General features: G+C 45.7%; 1 protein-coding gene across 2 annotated transcripts; it reads right to left on the reverse strand.

The window, feature by feature from the left end:
- Positions 1-672: 672 nt before the first annotated feature.
- Positions 673-8366, reverse strand: LOC116975625. 2 transcript variants are annotated; one of them, XR_004412681.1, is made up of 3 exons: positions 6762-8366; positions 5649-5895; positions 673-834 (listed from the first exon to the last, which is right to left on the reverse strand). XR_004412681.1 is itself a non-coding variant. In XM_033024950.1 (2 exons), the coding sequence occupies exons 1-2, from the start codon at positions 7721-7723 to the stop codon at positions 5841-5843; spliced, it is 1017 nt and encodes a 338-aa protein (XP_032880841.1). In that variant the 5' UTR covers positions 7724-8366; the 3' UTR covers positions 5001-5840. The 2 variants fall into 2 exon arrangements, 1 of the variants encoding a protein (XP_032880841.1); XM_033024950.1 differs by lacking the exon at positions 673-834 and having other exon boundaries at positions 5001-5895.
- Between the last annotated feature and the right edge of the window lie 8191 nt (positions 8367-16557).

The following is a 16557-nucleotide window of genomic DNA, read 5'->3' on the forward strand; positions in this document are numbered from 1 at the left end:
GGCTCGAATGGCCTACTCCTGTACTTATTGTCTATTGTCTAAGATTATTAAGGGTTTGGACATGCTAGAGGCAGGAAACATGTTCCTGATGTTGGGGGAGTACAGAACCAGGGGCCACAGTTTAAGAATAAGGGGTAAGCCTTTTAGAACGGAGACGAGAAGGCAGGAACAGGGCACTGATTGTGGACGATTCCGAATGGCCTACTCCTGCACCTATTGTCTATTGTAGGGATGTTACAAAATTTTGCAATGTTAAAAATCAAGCCTGTAATTTATCCCATCAGATAAAACATAAAAAGAACATTAATTTGGCACCTAATTCACTTTCATAACTTCAGTATTAAATAAAGTTGTGGTCATTTTCATACTCACAAATTAGCATCTTGTTCCCTATTGCTTTTCCATTGACAACACAAAAGCTGTGATCGAGGACAGTCAATTGACATAAAAGCCCATAACTTTCTTAAAAATTAAGAGAACTGATTGAAATTTTCAGTTATTATAGATTGAAGCATTATGAAACAAATATAAAACATCCTACTTGGATGACAATCAGTTAATTACCTAATTGTAACTAATTACAAAATTAACCGTTGTGACGGAAATAGTAATAAACACCCAGACTGCTGTGAAAATTCAAAAATGTGATTTTCTCAAGATCAGAACTTTAATATTATTGTTTTATATGCTGTAAGTCCGTAACAGACAGGTAAAGAAATGACAATTTCCTGCAAGAGACCAAGTCATCATAGAGAAGATCAGCTGCTAGCTGTTACATTGGCATATCATAATCAGTAGCATCATCATACTCCTCAGATTGTAACCAATAAGCAACTCTGTACACCTTGTTTTTCCTCAACTTTTTCAATTTTGGCATTGTGAAGTTTTTGCTCTTCAAACCACTCATGACATGCTTTTCTGCCCACTACTTTCCCATTAAGAATGTCCTGTAGATCATCACTAATCTTTCCTAATCCGAGGAAAGATCTTTCTTTAGATCTTTCCTAATCTGAGGAAAGACATTCTTGCCGTAGAGGGAGTACAGAGGTTCACCAGACTGATTCCTGGGATGTCAGGACTTTCATATGAAGAAAGACTGGATAGACTCGGCTTGTACTCGCTAGAATTTAGAAGATTGAGGGGGGATCTTATAGAAACTTACAAAATTCTTAAGGGGTTGGACAGGCTAGATGCAGGAAGATTGTTCCCGATGTTGGGGAAGTCCAGAACAAGGGGTCACTGTTTAAGGATAAGGGGGAAATCTTTTAGGACCGAGATGGGAAAAACATTTTTCACACAGAGTGGTGAATCTCTGGAACTCTCTGCCACAGAAGGTAGTTGAGGCCAGTTCATTGGCTATAGTTAAGAGGGAATTAGATGTGGCCCTTGTGGCTAAAGGGATCAGGGGGTATGGAGAGAAGGCAGGTACAGGATACTGAGTTGGATGATCAGCCATGATCATATTGAATGGCAGTGCAGGCTCGAAGGGCCGGATGGCCTACTCCTGCACCTATTTTCTATGTTCATATCACATTTGTAGTAGTCCAAATTCGGATAATCTCTGCGAATGCTGTCTAAATCAGTCTCTTTCAATTTTATTCCTAGTTGTTTCCTCTCTTTTGTGTCTCGAGCATGCTCCTTGTCTTTCTGTCATGATGATTTCTGCTCTCAATTCCTTGTTTTTTCTTCCGTCTGTTCTTCTGCACTATCCCCCATGTCACTGCTTTACAGAGCATCTCTTCACTACTTTGCTCCTCGAGATTATCAAGGAAGTTGACTGTTCTATTCATGCAGGCTCGCATCCTACATGACAAATAACACATGGTGGCATTGGGAGATTTCTGATTCGATGAGCTACACATCCCCATTATCTCCTCCGCATCAATGTTGTGTTGCATTTCCGGTGGCGCTGGTGCTAGCTGCCTCCACCTTCAGTCCAGTATCTTTTTGTTTTTTTTTGGTATGTTGAAGTGCGTTTTTTTTAATGTCTTAATGTGGGGGAAGAGGGTACGATAAGGGGGATATCGTCCTTCAGTCGCTTCCTGGAGAGGATGCGACTATTATTTTAGTCGCATCCTCGCCCCCCCCCCACGGCCTACCTACTTGATTGGCGTGGCCTTTCCTGCTGGGACCGACCAGAGCTCCAGCAGCGGCAGCGCAGCGCTGGATACATCGCGGGGCGGGCGATGCCTTACCTGGGATCGCCGTTTGGAGGCCCGGAGAGCTGGGCCTGCTGCACCGACATCGTGGAGCTGTGGTTCGCGGAGCTCCCAACGCGGGCGGCGCTGACCAACATCGCGGAGTCCTGCGACTCCGCCCGGCTCGGCCTGTGGACTCAGGAGCCGCGGACTCCGGTGGGAGGTGGCTGATCGGGGGTCCGGGCCGCTGAGGATGTTCTCCGTCGGGGTTCGGCGTCGGCGTTCCATCATCCCGGCGAGAGGGCCTGAGCATCGGGCCGCCCGTGGCGGCGACTGCGGGTGCTCGGGAGGCCCCGACCACGGGTGAACATCTGGGAAGATCGGAGGGGAGGCTGGCTGGACTATGGTACCTTCCTCAACTTTGGTGCCTCTGTGGGGTTATATTGTGTCGTGGACTTCTGTGTTTGTGCTTTTTTTAAATTTTAATGTTTTATTTATTCATTATTATTATTTATTTTTTATACTTGACTGTAAGGAAAATTCATTTTGTTGTTTCTAATATGAGATAATGACAATAAATTGAATACAATACAATACAATCTTGCTGATGCAGTCTCCTCCATCAGTTTCTCAGTTACATCAAGTTCAAAGTATTTACTATACTGCCTCTCCAACACAGTGATGACAGCTTGAAGACAGCTCCTCATCTTTGAACTGAACTGTGGGTGTACTGGTAGCTCCCGAAGTTTTGTCAACGTGACATCAAGATGTACCTCCTCACCGAAGAAATCTTCCCATGCCAATATCAAGTTGTCTGGATTTTCTGTGGCTTCCTTTAGAGCAGCAATCACCCAGCATCTTGTCCGGAAATATTACCATCTGGTTTGGGAATTGCTCTCCCCAGGACAAGAAGGCTCTGCAGAGAGTAGTGCGTTCGGCCGAACGCACTATGGGAACTTCACTCGCCCCCCTGCAGGAACTATACATCAGGAGGTGCAACTCCAGAGCCAATAAAATCATGGGAGACCCCTTCCACCCCAGCAACGGACTGTTCCAGCTGCTATGGTCAGGCAAACGCCTCTGTTGCCATGCTGTGAGAACGGAGAGGTTGAGAAGGAGTTTCTTCCCAGAGGCCATTCGGACTGTAAATCTCACCAGGGACTAACTTTACTGAACGTTTTTCCTTCCAATATTTAATATGTAAAAGAATATGTGTGTGTTTATGATTGTGTTTATAGTTTGTTTGGTTGTTTGTTTGTTTGTTTTTTGCACAAAGTCCGCGAGCATTGCCACTTTCATTTCACTGCACATCTCGTATGTGTATGTGACGAATAAACTTGACTTGACTTGACTTGACTTTAACCACTTTGATGCCATCAACATGGTTGACATGATTCTGGCTTGAAATGTAGAAGCGCTTCATCCAAGGCCCAGTCAGATATTTGCCAAATAAGCCTAATATCTGAAGTTCTACTTTTGCCTCAGCCTGGGTGATGTTATGGAGGATGGTGCTTCTCAACCCCCCACAGGATGTCCCGCTATTGAATTGAATTTCCTTTATTGTCATTCAAACAAAAAGTTTGAATGAGATTTCGTACCATGCAGCCATGACAGCAAAAAGCAACAAAACACAGAATGAACACAATTTAACACAGACATCCATCACAGTGAATCTCCAGACACCTCCTCACTGTGATGGAAGGCAAAAAGTCTTATCTCTTCCCTGCTTCTTCTCCCGCGGTCAGGCAGTCAAACTGCTGCATAGAGACGATTGAGGCTCTTGAGGTTATAGCGCCCGGCGGGCGATGGTAGATCCCGCGGCGGATTAAGCCACGCCGGACGATGAAAGGCCCCGCGAACGGGCCGATTCATCCAAGGTCCAGTCAGATATTTGCCAAGTAAGCCCAATATCTGAAGTTCTACTTTTGCTTCAGCCTGGGTGATGTCATGGAGGATGGAGCTTCTCAACCCCCCCACAGGATACTCACAACCCTAATAGCAGCATGATCCGCTGCACACCTGTCACTCATTGTGTTTGAAATGTTGTCTATCATCTTTTGCCCGGTATCTTGAAAATCTGCTTGCTCACTGAAATAAGTGTAAGTTTTACACAAATTGTCAACTGTTTCGCAAATATGTTGTGCATAGTCCTCAGCAGTCCCACCAGCCAATTCATCGACTGCTGCAGAAAGACACTCATTTATGGTGGTGAAGTGTATACTGTTAATGTGGGTCTCTTCCTGGGTGGTTGCATCAAAACCCACAGTCAAATCCTTTGTTGCAAGGATCATCTTTGCTGTCCGCAACTCAGCAACACCTCCCAATTCTCGGGCCATAAGTTCAACTGCACTGCGTCGAGGAACACTTCTTCTTCTTCTGTCGTATGTCTTTTAGACCTGCAGTTCCGTTGAGGCGAGCCGGGCCAACGTGTCATCGTCCAGGTCAATCAGACCTCGTTCACCATTCTGTGGCCGGTGTTTGAGGCAACTGGTGACTGTGCTCCACTGTCTGTGTTGGGTCCCCACACTCGCAGGAGGCGCTGTCCACGAGGCCCCATCTCTTCATCATCGAGGACCAGATCCAGATCAAGACCACTCCGCTTGTACAACTGGCTCATCAGGATTGGAATGTTTGCTGCGGGAGTTTTGTTTACAATACACAGTCAAACACATGCATCCTTGTTGTGGTGGAGTAAGTCCTCTGCTCCACCTTTGACTTGACATTACTGGCAGCCTCCAGAGTTTCGATTGCTTCTTTGAGGACAAGATTGTCAAATTCAAGGCGTCTCACATCCTCTTCCCTGTCCTTTAGTTTTTCCTGAACTTTTCTGTACTGGTGAATTGAAACAGTTTCCCCCTTTTCCTTACTGCCATGAAACTTGAGCAATTGTCTGTGTGCTTTTTTAAGTTTCAAAAACTCTGCCTTGGTTTCAGCAAGCTCTCGTGCCAAAGTAGTCCCACGTAATTTGGTTTTGAGTTCCTGAATCTTTCTGTCCTTCAAATCTATTGGGTTTTGCTTTCTCTTTAAGGCTTGATTAACTACACGTTTAAGAGTTTTCAACTGTGCCCTAAGTTCACTGATCTTTGTGCGATACTTTAGTGCAAGAGCGACCTTGGATGTAGACAGAAAGTTTAGTCTTTTCTTCATTTTCTGTTCCCTTAGTGTGAGACTTAGAAGTTCCGTGCTACATCTTGTTGAAACACTAGATGTCGATAGCATTGGTTCAGGTGAGGCAGCAGCTGTCAGTTGGCGTTGCTAGATTCAGTGGAGGATGCAGACTATGACTGTCATCACCCATGTCCTCAGTGTCTTGAAATATGGGCACTTGGATTTCGACAGATGTCAAGGATTCAGGATCTTGAGCACCAGGCAGTGGAATGTCATCTAAAAAAATGTGTTGACTGCCTGTTGGAAGTTTAAAAGTTCCATCACAAATTTTCGTAAATTTTCCAAGTTCCTTGGGATTGCAGAGTTTTTTAAACTTAAGCAAAGTCCTCCGGTTAACAAGACTCCTCACCCTTGAATTAACAGCAACAAATGAATAGCCTTCTGCATCCGACAAAGAGAAATGTGAACTCAGCCGTCTCTCAGTTTCAGACAGACTTTTACCAAACGAGGTGTACAAGTACAAGAGGTGCCCATTTTTAAGATCTCTCTTAGACTCGGGCAAGACAGAGAAATTCACTTCAAGGTGAGCTCTAGCTATGCCAGGCTGGGCATTTGGATTGATAATTCTGCAATTCTTCTTCGGAGGGATCTGAAAAGAAAAAAAACACTAACCAGCATTAAGTAGAAACAAGTTTCTATTTGCAGTTTTAGGAAAAAAAATAATTTTGTTCAGCAAAATGCCCAACACACGTTAAACGTTAAAACAAATAGTAAATTTGATGACACTAATATTTTTTAAATTATTTTTTATCCTTCATCTAAATTACTAGATCTAAACATCTATCCTATTCTTAAGAAAAGGATAAAAAATAAAATTTTAAATAGCCAAAGTATCCAAATAACAAACTGATCCCATTCACACAAGAATTCACAATATAACGTGATTTTTAGATTAGAGACGAGGAAACACTTTTTCTCACAGTGGTGAGTCTGTGGAATTCTCTGCCTCAGAGGGCGGTGGAGGCAGGTTCTCTGGATGCTTTCAAGAGAGAGCTAGATAGGGCTCTTAAAAATAGCGGTCAGGGGATATGGGGAGAAGGCAGGAACGGGGGTACACAAAAATGCTGGAGAAACTCAGCGGGTGCAGCAGCATCTATGGAGCGAAAGAAATAGGCAATGTTTCGGGCCGAAACCCTTCTTCAGAACGGGGTACTGATTGGGGATGATCAGCCATGATCACAATGAATGGCGGTGCTGGCTCGAAGGGCCGAATGGCCTACTCCTGCATCTATTGTCTATTGTCTATAATAGTGTTAACTCTTTCACCATGACATTAATAAAGGGCGTATATGTTTGTGGCAACGTTACTTTTTAAAAAGTAAGACTTCCGAGAAATCCAAAATGCATTAAAAATATACATTTCAACGCAATGCCGCCAAATTGTACCGGTACATGTTTGGTGTAAAAAGGGAAAAAAAGGAAGGAAATATAGATTAGAATGAGTGAAGGACTTACTTGAAGTGTGTTAAGGTCCAAGTTTTGACGAAAGGACATGTTTTCCCGAAGTCTCGTTGGGTGAATACACCAAGTTTCCTCCACCTATTGTCGTTTTTCAAAACAAACTCATTTGCCACTGTGACTAAGTCTAACAAGGACGTGCGTTCTTTGTGGACATGAAGAATTGCCAAGTTGTTGAAACGGCACTGGCTCATTGTGGATCTCAGCCATGTCTTTAACCGTCTCGCCGTCGAGAAAGACCTCTCTCCGACAGCATGGGCCAAAGGATTGACGAGAATGAGTTTGATCAAGACGGCCACTTCCGAGATAAGACATTTTTGAGCTTCATCAAGCTGTTTCACGACCGTGTAAATGTCGTTGAAACAGTCAAATTGATGGTTGTCAGAGTTTAACAACATGCTCAAGAGAGACAGTTGAGCCTTCAAAGCTAGAATATCCACGTCGTCAGCATAGTTATGCATCAAGTACTCGATCTCATCTGGGGTATCCTCTCCTCGAAGAGATTTAAGAAGAAGCTCTTCCATTTGACGATATGCTTTGAAACCGGGCTGATCAAATCGACAGTAAATTGCATGGATGGCCAAGTCTAAAACTTCAAAGTACAGTCTCTTGTAGTAGTCTTTAGGTGAAGACAGGGAAGATGGTTCCTCACTTCCCAATTCAAAATGCTTCGGAGCTCTTCGATGTCTTGGCAACTGAGGTTCAGATATGTTAAGCTCCGTTGACTTCCGAAGTACATCTTGGTAAAGCTTGTCAAACTTGTCATCAGTCCGCATCTTTTCCAAAACCTCCGCCGTCATGTTAGCATTGCGCTGACCTTGCGATGCCGACATGCGTGTCTTTTGCAATGTCTTAGACAAGTTGTCAGTCAATGAATAGACATTGACACCCAAATGAAGGGCAAAAAGATAGCCAAATGTCTCCATCTGTGACTTGACACCTATTATTCTGGCTCTCATCTGAGTCTAGGCGTTCTTCAAGACAAGCGTCCCATTCTAACAGAAGGGCTTCATAATTGGCGATGATACGATCGAAGCTTTGTCCACGTATCGTCCAACGAGTTGGACAAATGACCTTCAAACCCGCTGCCTCCATGTTGCTGTCATCTTTTATTTCCTCAAGGAAACCGTGACGCTTTGGTGAAGACTTGATCAGTTTGCAAATTTCGTACGTAACGTCCAAGGCATCTGAAAGCATCTTTGACCCTTTCGTTGCGTCACTTACGGCCAAATTCAAGGCGTGTCCATGGCAATGTGTAAGATGTGCCTTTGGGGCCTCTTTAAGTATCTGATGAGCAACCCCTTTTCTTGAACCAGCCATTGGGCCACCGCCATCATACCACTGGCCGCGACAATTGTACAACGCCAAATTCATTCGAACGATTGCATCCTTGATGACTGTCACGATCGTGTCTGCCGTTATGTTTGGTATGTGGTAGAATCCTATGAACTCTTCAAGTGGTTCCAGCTCATCATCAATCCACCTGAGGAAAAGCGTTAATTGCTCTTTATTTGAGATGTCTGTGCATTCACCCGCTAAGATTGAGAAGAAGACACTGTTCCTGATAGAGGATGCCACCTCCCGCAAAACCTGCAACGCCATTATTCCGGGCCAAAACCATTCTTCAGACTGATGGTGGGCGGGGGGATGCGGGGAGAAGAAAGGAAAAAGGAGAAGCCTAAGGGCTGAGGGAGAGATAGGAACAATATAATATTAATAATAATAACTTTTATTGTCATTGCACATCAGTGCAACGAGATTTAGTATGCAGCTTCCAACCGATGTCAAAAAATAAAAATAAATAAATAAACGGTGCGACGTGACCATCTGAGGGAGACAGTCCAGGGGGGGGGGGTGGGGGGCACTCAGCAGGGCCGGTTCAGAGCCGCTGTAGCTCTGGGAGTGAAGCTGTTTCTGAGTCTGGAGGTTCGGGCGTAGAAGGCCTTGTAACGTCTGCCGGATGGGAGTAGTTCGAACAGTCCATTACAAGGGTGTGAGGAGTCTTTATGGATGCTGACGGCCTTCCTGAGTGGTAGATGCCCTCCAAGGCTGGTAGCTGTGTCCCAATAATCCTCTGCGCTCTGTGGACGATGCGCTGAAAAGCTCTCCTCTCCGCCTCCATGCAGCTGAGATACCACACAGAGATGCCATACGTTAATATGCTCTCTGTGGTACAGCGGTAGAACGTTGTCAGCAGCTGTTGGGGCAGACCAGTCTTTTTTAATGTCCTCAGGAAGAACAGTCGTTGCTGTGCCTTCTTGACCAGCGCAGCGGTGTTGGTGGACCATGTGAGGTCCTCTGAAATGTGAGTGCCCAGAAACTTAAAGCTGGACACTCTCTCCACACTTTCCCCGTAGATGGAGATTGGGGCGTATTCTCCATTATGGGACCTCCTGAAGTCAATAATCAGCTCCTTGGTCTTGGAGGTGACAAGTTGTTACGTGCAGGAGACAGGGGAGGAGACAGCAAGGGCTAACAAAATTGGGAGAATTCAATGTTCATGCCCCCAGGATGCAGACTTCCCAAGCGGAATATGAGGTGCTGTTCCTCCAATTTCTGGTGGTGCTCGCTCTGGCCATGGAGGAGGCCCAGGACAAATCCAACTGACTGACGTGTAGTACGCAACGGAGCGGAACCTCTGCCATTTTGGGAAACCCAACCCGACTTCCGCTATGCCTCTCGCCGTGTAATCAGTGTTATGGGGGAACAGTATGTGTGTGTGTGATATAGCTCATCTACCAAATTCATCATTTTGTTCATTTTCTTTTTAATTGTTTTTCTCCCTGCTGAATCTATCTGTTTATGCCCATTTCCCTCCCATCCTTCCTCCCCACCCCCCACTTTTTCTGCAGTTTCCCTTGTATTGCTCGAACACACACTATGCACAAATATAACATATATATATATCAATGTGTGTTTGTGTGTGAGAGAGGCAAGATAGAGATAATAGACCTCAAAGTTCCCTCATTGGTCAGAAGCAACTTTGATTTAAAGCAACGCTCTATTTCTCTCTTATCTTATTTCTCATGATGTACTTAAACCGTAAAGGCAAGTGCTGATTGTGGATGATCAGCCATGATCACATTGACATGCTCACATGTTTACTGTTCTTTGATGTTGTGTCTTATCTTTATTTGTGCGCTGCAATGGCAAATCAAATTTCACTACACCAATTGGTGTATGTGATAATAAATTTCCTTTGTATCCTTTGAATGGCGGTGCCGGCTTGGTTCTTGGTTCTTGGTTTCTTGGTCCTCCAAGATATTCCAAATGGAATTTAAACTGGAGGTGGTGAAGGGAGGGCTTAAGCCAGAAAGGGTTATTGGGAAGAAAGGGTTATTGGCTTGAAGGGCCGAATGGCCTACTCCTGCACGGTTACACCTATTGTCTATTGACAATCACATTATCAATGTCACAATAAGCATTTTATAATGAGTACATTAGCCCGGGGTGGGGTGGTGGTGTGGACACGACACATCTCCATGGTCTCCTCCAGGCCCTTCTCCTCCTCCTTGATCTCAACCACCTCAATCTCCTGGGCCTGGGCCTCAACCTTGACCTCAAACTCCTGGGTCTCCTCCTTCACCACCACCTCCACCATGACTTCAATCTCCTGGGCCTCCTCCTTCACATTAAACTCCAGGCCCTCCTCAGGTTTAACCTGCCTGCTGGGTGGGGGTTGGGCCTCGCTCCCGGGCAGCACCTTCCATCTTCTTGGGACCATTTTGCGATGTTCACCCTCGTCTGTCTGCGCGCTCTCTCCGCCCGCTGTAGCGTCACGACGTCTGCCCCTCTACAGCGTCACGACGTCTGCCCCTCTACAGCGTCACGACGTCTGCCCCTCTCCTCCAGCGTCACGACGTCTGCCCCGCTCCAGCGTCACGACGTCTGCCCCTCTCCAACGTCACGACGTCTGCCCGCTTAAACGTCACCTCGTCTGCCCCTCTCCAGCGTCACGACGTCTGCCCCTCTCCAGCGTCACGACGTCTGCCCCTCTCTAGCGTCACGACGTCTGCCCCTCTCCAGCGTCACGACGTCTGCCCCGCTCCAGCGTCACGACGTCTGCCCCTCTCCAGCGTCACGACGTCTGCCCCTCTCCAGCGTCACGACGTCTGCCCCTCTCCAGCGTCACGACGTTCTTACAGTGTTAAAATCAAAGATCTTAGGCTCTGCTCTAAGATCTTTGGTTAAAATAAAGAACTGTTTCATTTGAGAAACAAAAGCATTCAAGAGTCTGTGTACTACAAAAAAACTTACAATATTTTTTAAAATCTTTTATTTTATTACTTATTTCGAACAGAATAAAAGAATAAAAAGCAATTGTGAAACAGCATACAAAAAAACAAAACAAGAATATTTATAAAGTGTCATAAACAATATCTATAAATAAATAAATGAAATCATATGTGTCCGAAATATAAATTAAGGGTAAACAATAATAGACAACAGGTGCAGGAGTAGGCCATTCGGCCCTTCGAGCCAGCACCGCCATTCAATGTGATCATTGCTGATCATCCACAATCAGTACCCCGTTCCTGCCTTCTCCCCATACCCCCTGACTCCGCTATTTTTAAGAGCCCTATCTAGCTCTCTCTTGAAAGCATCCAGAGAACTGGAATCCACCGCCCTCTGAGGCAGAGAATTCCACAGACTCACAACTCTCTGTGTGAAAGAGTGTTTTCTCATCTCCATTCTAAATGGCTTACTCCTTATTCTTAAACTGTGGCCCCTGGTTCTGGACTCCCCCAACATCGGGAACATGTTTCCTGCCTCTAGCATGTCCAAACCCTTAACAATCTTACATGTTTCAATGAGATGCCCTCTCATCCTTCTAAACTCCAGAGTATACAAGCCCAGCCGCTCCATTCTCTCAGCGTATGACAGTCCCGCCATCCCGGGAATTAACCTTGTGAACCTATGCTGAACAAGCAAGAAAATTGTGTCATTTGAAGGTATAATTATAAAAGATTCTCTGTACTGATTGTGGAAGGTGGACAAAAAAGCTGGAGAAACTCAGCGGGTGCAGCAGCATCTATGGAGCGAAGGAAATAGGTGACGTTTTGGGCCGAAACCCTTCTTCAGACGTCTGAAGAAGGGTTTCGGCTGCACCCGCTGAGTTTCTCCAGCATTTTTGTGTACCTTCGATTTTCCAGCATCTGCAATTCCTACTTAAATACTGATTGTGGATGATCAGCCATCTTCCTCTTTTTTTCATTTTTTTCCTGTCTCATGCCTGGACCATACAGGCGTCACCCCGCGACCATGTGGCGACAGCCTAGTCGCTGATAAAATCGCTAATTGGGACAGGCCTTTTAAATTGCCTCCCCTCAGTCGCTGCCTCAAAAAGGCTGGCAGTATCATCAAAGACCCACACCATCTTGGCCACACACTCATCTCCCTGCTACCTTCAGGTTAGAAGGTACAGGAGCCTGAAGACTGCAACAACCAGGTTCAGGAATAACTACTTCCCCACAGCCATCAGGCTATTAAACCTGGCTCGGACAAAACTCTGATTATTAATAACCCATTATCTGTTATTTGCACTTTATCAGTTTATTTATTCATGTGTGTATAGATTTATATAATGATATATGGACACACTGATCTGTTCTGTAGTCAATGCCTACTATGTTCTGTTGTGCTGAAGCAAAGCAAGAATTTCATTGTCCTATACAGGGACACATGACAATAAACTCACTTGAACACTTGAACTTGAACTTTATTCTTAGACTGTTTCCCTGGTTCTGGACTCCCCCAACATTGGGAACATTTTTCCTGCATCTAGCTTGCCGGTCCTTTTAAACACCAGGGAGGCCTTCATGGAATCGAGGCCATTGGGCAGGCCGTTGTAACTTAGTTGTTTGATTATTTTGTAACGTGGTGGTGGGGATGTCACCACGGTTTGTTTTTTTTTAAATTTTTGTGTCGTGTTGAAATTAAATAAATTATTTTTTCATACAAAAAAAACCTCACAGAACTGGGTCTCTGTGCATCCCTCTGCAATTGGATCCCTGACTTCCTCATCCACAGACCACTATCTGTTCGAATTGGAGGTACCACTTCATCCTCAATAACAATCAGCACGGGAGAACCTCAAGGCTGCGTGCTCAGCCCCCTGCTATACTCACTCTATACTGCATAGCCGGTCATAGTGCGAACTCCATCATCAAGTTCGCCGACGACACCACTGTTGTTGGACGATTCACTGATGGGGACGAGTCAGAGTACAGAAGTGAGATCGACCGACCGACTGACCAAATGGTGCCAGCACAACAACCTGGCTCTCAACATCAGTAAGTCCAAGGAACTGATTGTGGACTTTGGTAGGGGAAGGATGAGGACCCACAATCCTGTTTATATCAACGGTGGAGAGGGTCAAAAACTTCAAATTTCCCAAGATCTTTCCTGGACTCAGCACACCGATGCAATTATAAAGAAGGCACATCGGCAGAAGGCAATCTTCCTGAGAAGATTATGGAATGTCGAAGTGGATTCTCCTAAACATCTACAGGTGCACGGTAGAGAGCATACTGACTGGTTGCATCGTGGCCTGGTTCGGCAACTTGAACGTCCAGGAGCGGAAATGACTACAAAAAGTTGCAACCACTGCCCAGTCCATCACCGGCTTTGCCCTCCCCACCGTCGAAGGGATCTATCACAGTCACTGCCTCAAAAAGGCTGCCAACAAGGTTGGACAGGCTAGATGCAGGAAGATTGTTCCCGATGTTGGGAAAGTCCAGAACAAGGGGTCACAGTTTAAGGATAAGGGGGAAATCTTTTACGACCGAGATGAGGAAAACTTTTTTCACACAGAGAGTGGTGAATCTCTGGAATTCTCTGCCACAGAAGGTAGTTGAGGCCACAGTTCATTGGCTATATTTAAGGGGGAGTTAGATGTGGCCCTTGTGGCTAAAGGGATCAGGGGGTATGGAGAGAAGGCAGGTACAGGATACTGAGTTGGATGATCAGCCATGATCACATTGAATGGCGGTGCAGGCTCGAAGGGCCGAATGGCCTACTCCTGCACCTATTGTCTATGTTTCTATGTTAACATCATCAAGGACCCACACCATCCTGGCCACACACTCATCTCACCATTGCCATCGGGAAGAAGGTACAGGAACCTGGACAATATTCCCAAAGTAATGTCCAGGTTCAGGAACAGCTACTTCCCCACAGCCATCAGGCTATTAAACACAACAACGAATAAGCTCTGAGCACTGAACTGTAATATACTATATTATTACTGCACCATATTTGTTATTTATAGCACTTTCTTTTTCTCATCCCCCATTATGTACAATGTTTACATACTCACACACTCATCAAGTTGGGAAAAGGGGAAGTACAACGGGATCTGGGGGCCCTTGTTCATCAGTCTATGACAGTAAGCATGCAGGTACAGCAGGCAGTGTAGAAAGTGAATGGCATGTTGGTCTTTATAACAAGAGGAGTTGAGTAGAGGAGCAAAGAGGTCCTTCTGCAGTTGTACAGGGCCCTAGTGAGACCACATCTGGAGTATTGTGTGCAGTTTTGGTCCCCTAATTTGAGGAAGGACATTCTTGCTATTGAGGGAGTGCAGCGTAGGTTTACAAGGTTAATTCCCGGGATGGCGGGACTGTCATATGCTGAGAGAATGGAGCGGCTGGGCTTGTACACTCTGGAGTTTAGATGGATGAGAGGGGATCTTATGGAAACATGTAAGATTATTAAGGGTTTGGACCCGCTAGAGGCAGGAAACATGTTCCCGATGTTGGGGGAGTCCAGAACCAGGGGCCACACACAGTTTAAGAATAAGGGGTAAGCCATTTAGAACGGAGACGAGGAAACACTTTTTCTCACAGAGAGTGGTGAGTCTGTGGAATTCTCTGCCTCAGAGGGTGGTGGAGGCAGGTTCTCTGGATGCTTTCAAGAGAGAGCTAGATAGATAGAGCTCTTAAAGATAGCGATGTCAGGGGATATGGGGAGAAGGCAGGAACTGGGTACTGATTGGGGATGCACAAAAATGCTGGAGAAACTCAGCGGGTGTAGCAGCATCCATGGAGCGAAGGAAATAGGCAACGTTTTGGGCTGAAACCCTTCTTCAGACTGACAGCCATGATCACATTGAATGGCGGTGCTGGCTCGAAGGGCTGAATGGCCTACTCCTGCACCTATTGTCTATTGTATATTGTCTATTCTGTTGTGCTGCAGCAAGTAAGAATTTCATTGTCCTGTCCGGGACATATGGCAATAAAACACTCTTGACTCTTGACACTGGGCAGGGAACTTCACCGAATGTAAACCACCACAAGGTGGTGCTGAGATACTGGGGAAAGAAGGATCTGACATCTGGAACAGAAGGTTGACAAAAATGCTGCAGAAACTCAGCGGGTGAGGCAGCGTCTAGATACAAGAGAGTCTATTGTCATGTGTCCCAGATAGGACAATGAAATTGGAGGAAAAATATTCCCAATGTTGGGCGAGTCCAGAACCAGGGGCCGCAGTCTTAGAACTCCTACATCGACAAAAACCTGGACCCACTGCAGTTCGCTTACCGCCACAACAGATCAACGGTGGATGCGATCTCGCTGGCCCTCCACTCCGCACTGGACCACTTGGACAACAAAAACTCATATGTCAGGCTGTTATTCATTGATTACAGCTCGGCATTTAACACAATCATCCCCTCCAAACTGGTTACCAAACTCACAGAACTGGGTCTCTGCGCATCCCTCTGCAACTGGAGCCTCGACTTCCTCGTCCACAGACCACAGTCTGTTCGTATTGGTGGAAATATGTCATCCTCGATAACAATCATCACGGGAGCACCTCAAGGCTGCGTGCTCAGCCCCCTGCTGTACTCACTCTATACCCATGACTGCGTAGCGAACCACAGTGCGAACTCCATCATCAAGTTCGCTGACGACACCACTATTGTGGGGCGTATCACTGATGGGGATGAGTCAGAGTACAGAAGAGAGATCGAGCAACTGTCTATATGGTGCCAGCGCAATAACCTGGCCCTCAACACCAGCAAAACCAACGAAACTGATTGTGGACTTTGGAAGGAGTAGGAGGGGGACCCACAGCCCCATTTATATCAACGGGTCGATGGTTGAAAGGGTCAAGAACTTCAAATTCCTGGGGGTGCACATCTCTGAAGATCTTTCCTGGTCCGAGAACACTAACGCAATTATCAAAAAGCTCATCAGCGCCTCTACTTCCTGAGAAGATTACGGAGAGTCGGATTGTCAAGGAAGACTCTCTCTAACTTCTACAGGTGCACAGTAGAGAGCATGCTGACCGGTTGCATCGTGGCTTGGTTCGGCAATTTGAGCGCCCTGGAGAGGAAAACACTACAAAAAGTAGTAAACACTGCCCAGTCCATCATCGGCTCTGACCTTCCTTCCATCGAGGGGATTTATCGCAGTCGCTGCCTCAAAAAGGCTGGCAGTATCATCAAAGACCCACACCATCCTGGCCACACACTCATCTCCCTGCTACCTTCAGGTAGAAGGTACAGGAGCCTGAAGACTGCAACAACCAGGTTCAGGAATAGCTACTTCCCCACAGCCATCAGGCTATTAAACCTGGCTCGGACAAAACTCTGATTATTAATAACCACTTTCTGTTATTTGCACTACCAGTTTATTTATTCATGTGTGTATATATTTATATCATGGTATATGGACACATTTATCTGTTTTGTAGTAAATGCCTACTATTTTCTGTGTGCTTAAGCAAAGCAAGAATTTCATTGTCCTATACAGGGACACATGACAATAAACTCACTTGAACTTGAACTTGAACT

Source organism: Amblyraja radiata, chromosome 7 (assembly GCF_010909765.2).
Source record: "Amblyraja radiata isolate CabotCenter1 chromosome 7, sAmbRad1.1.pri, whole genome shotgun sequence".
In the NCBI taxonomy this organism is placed as follows: Eukaryota; Metazoa; Chordata; class Chondrichthyes; order Rajiformes; family Rajidae; genus Amblyraja; species Amblyraja radiata.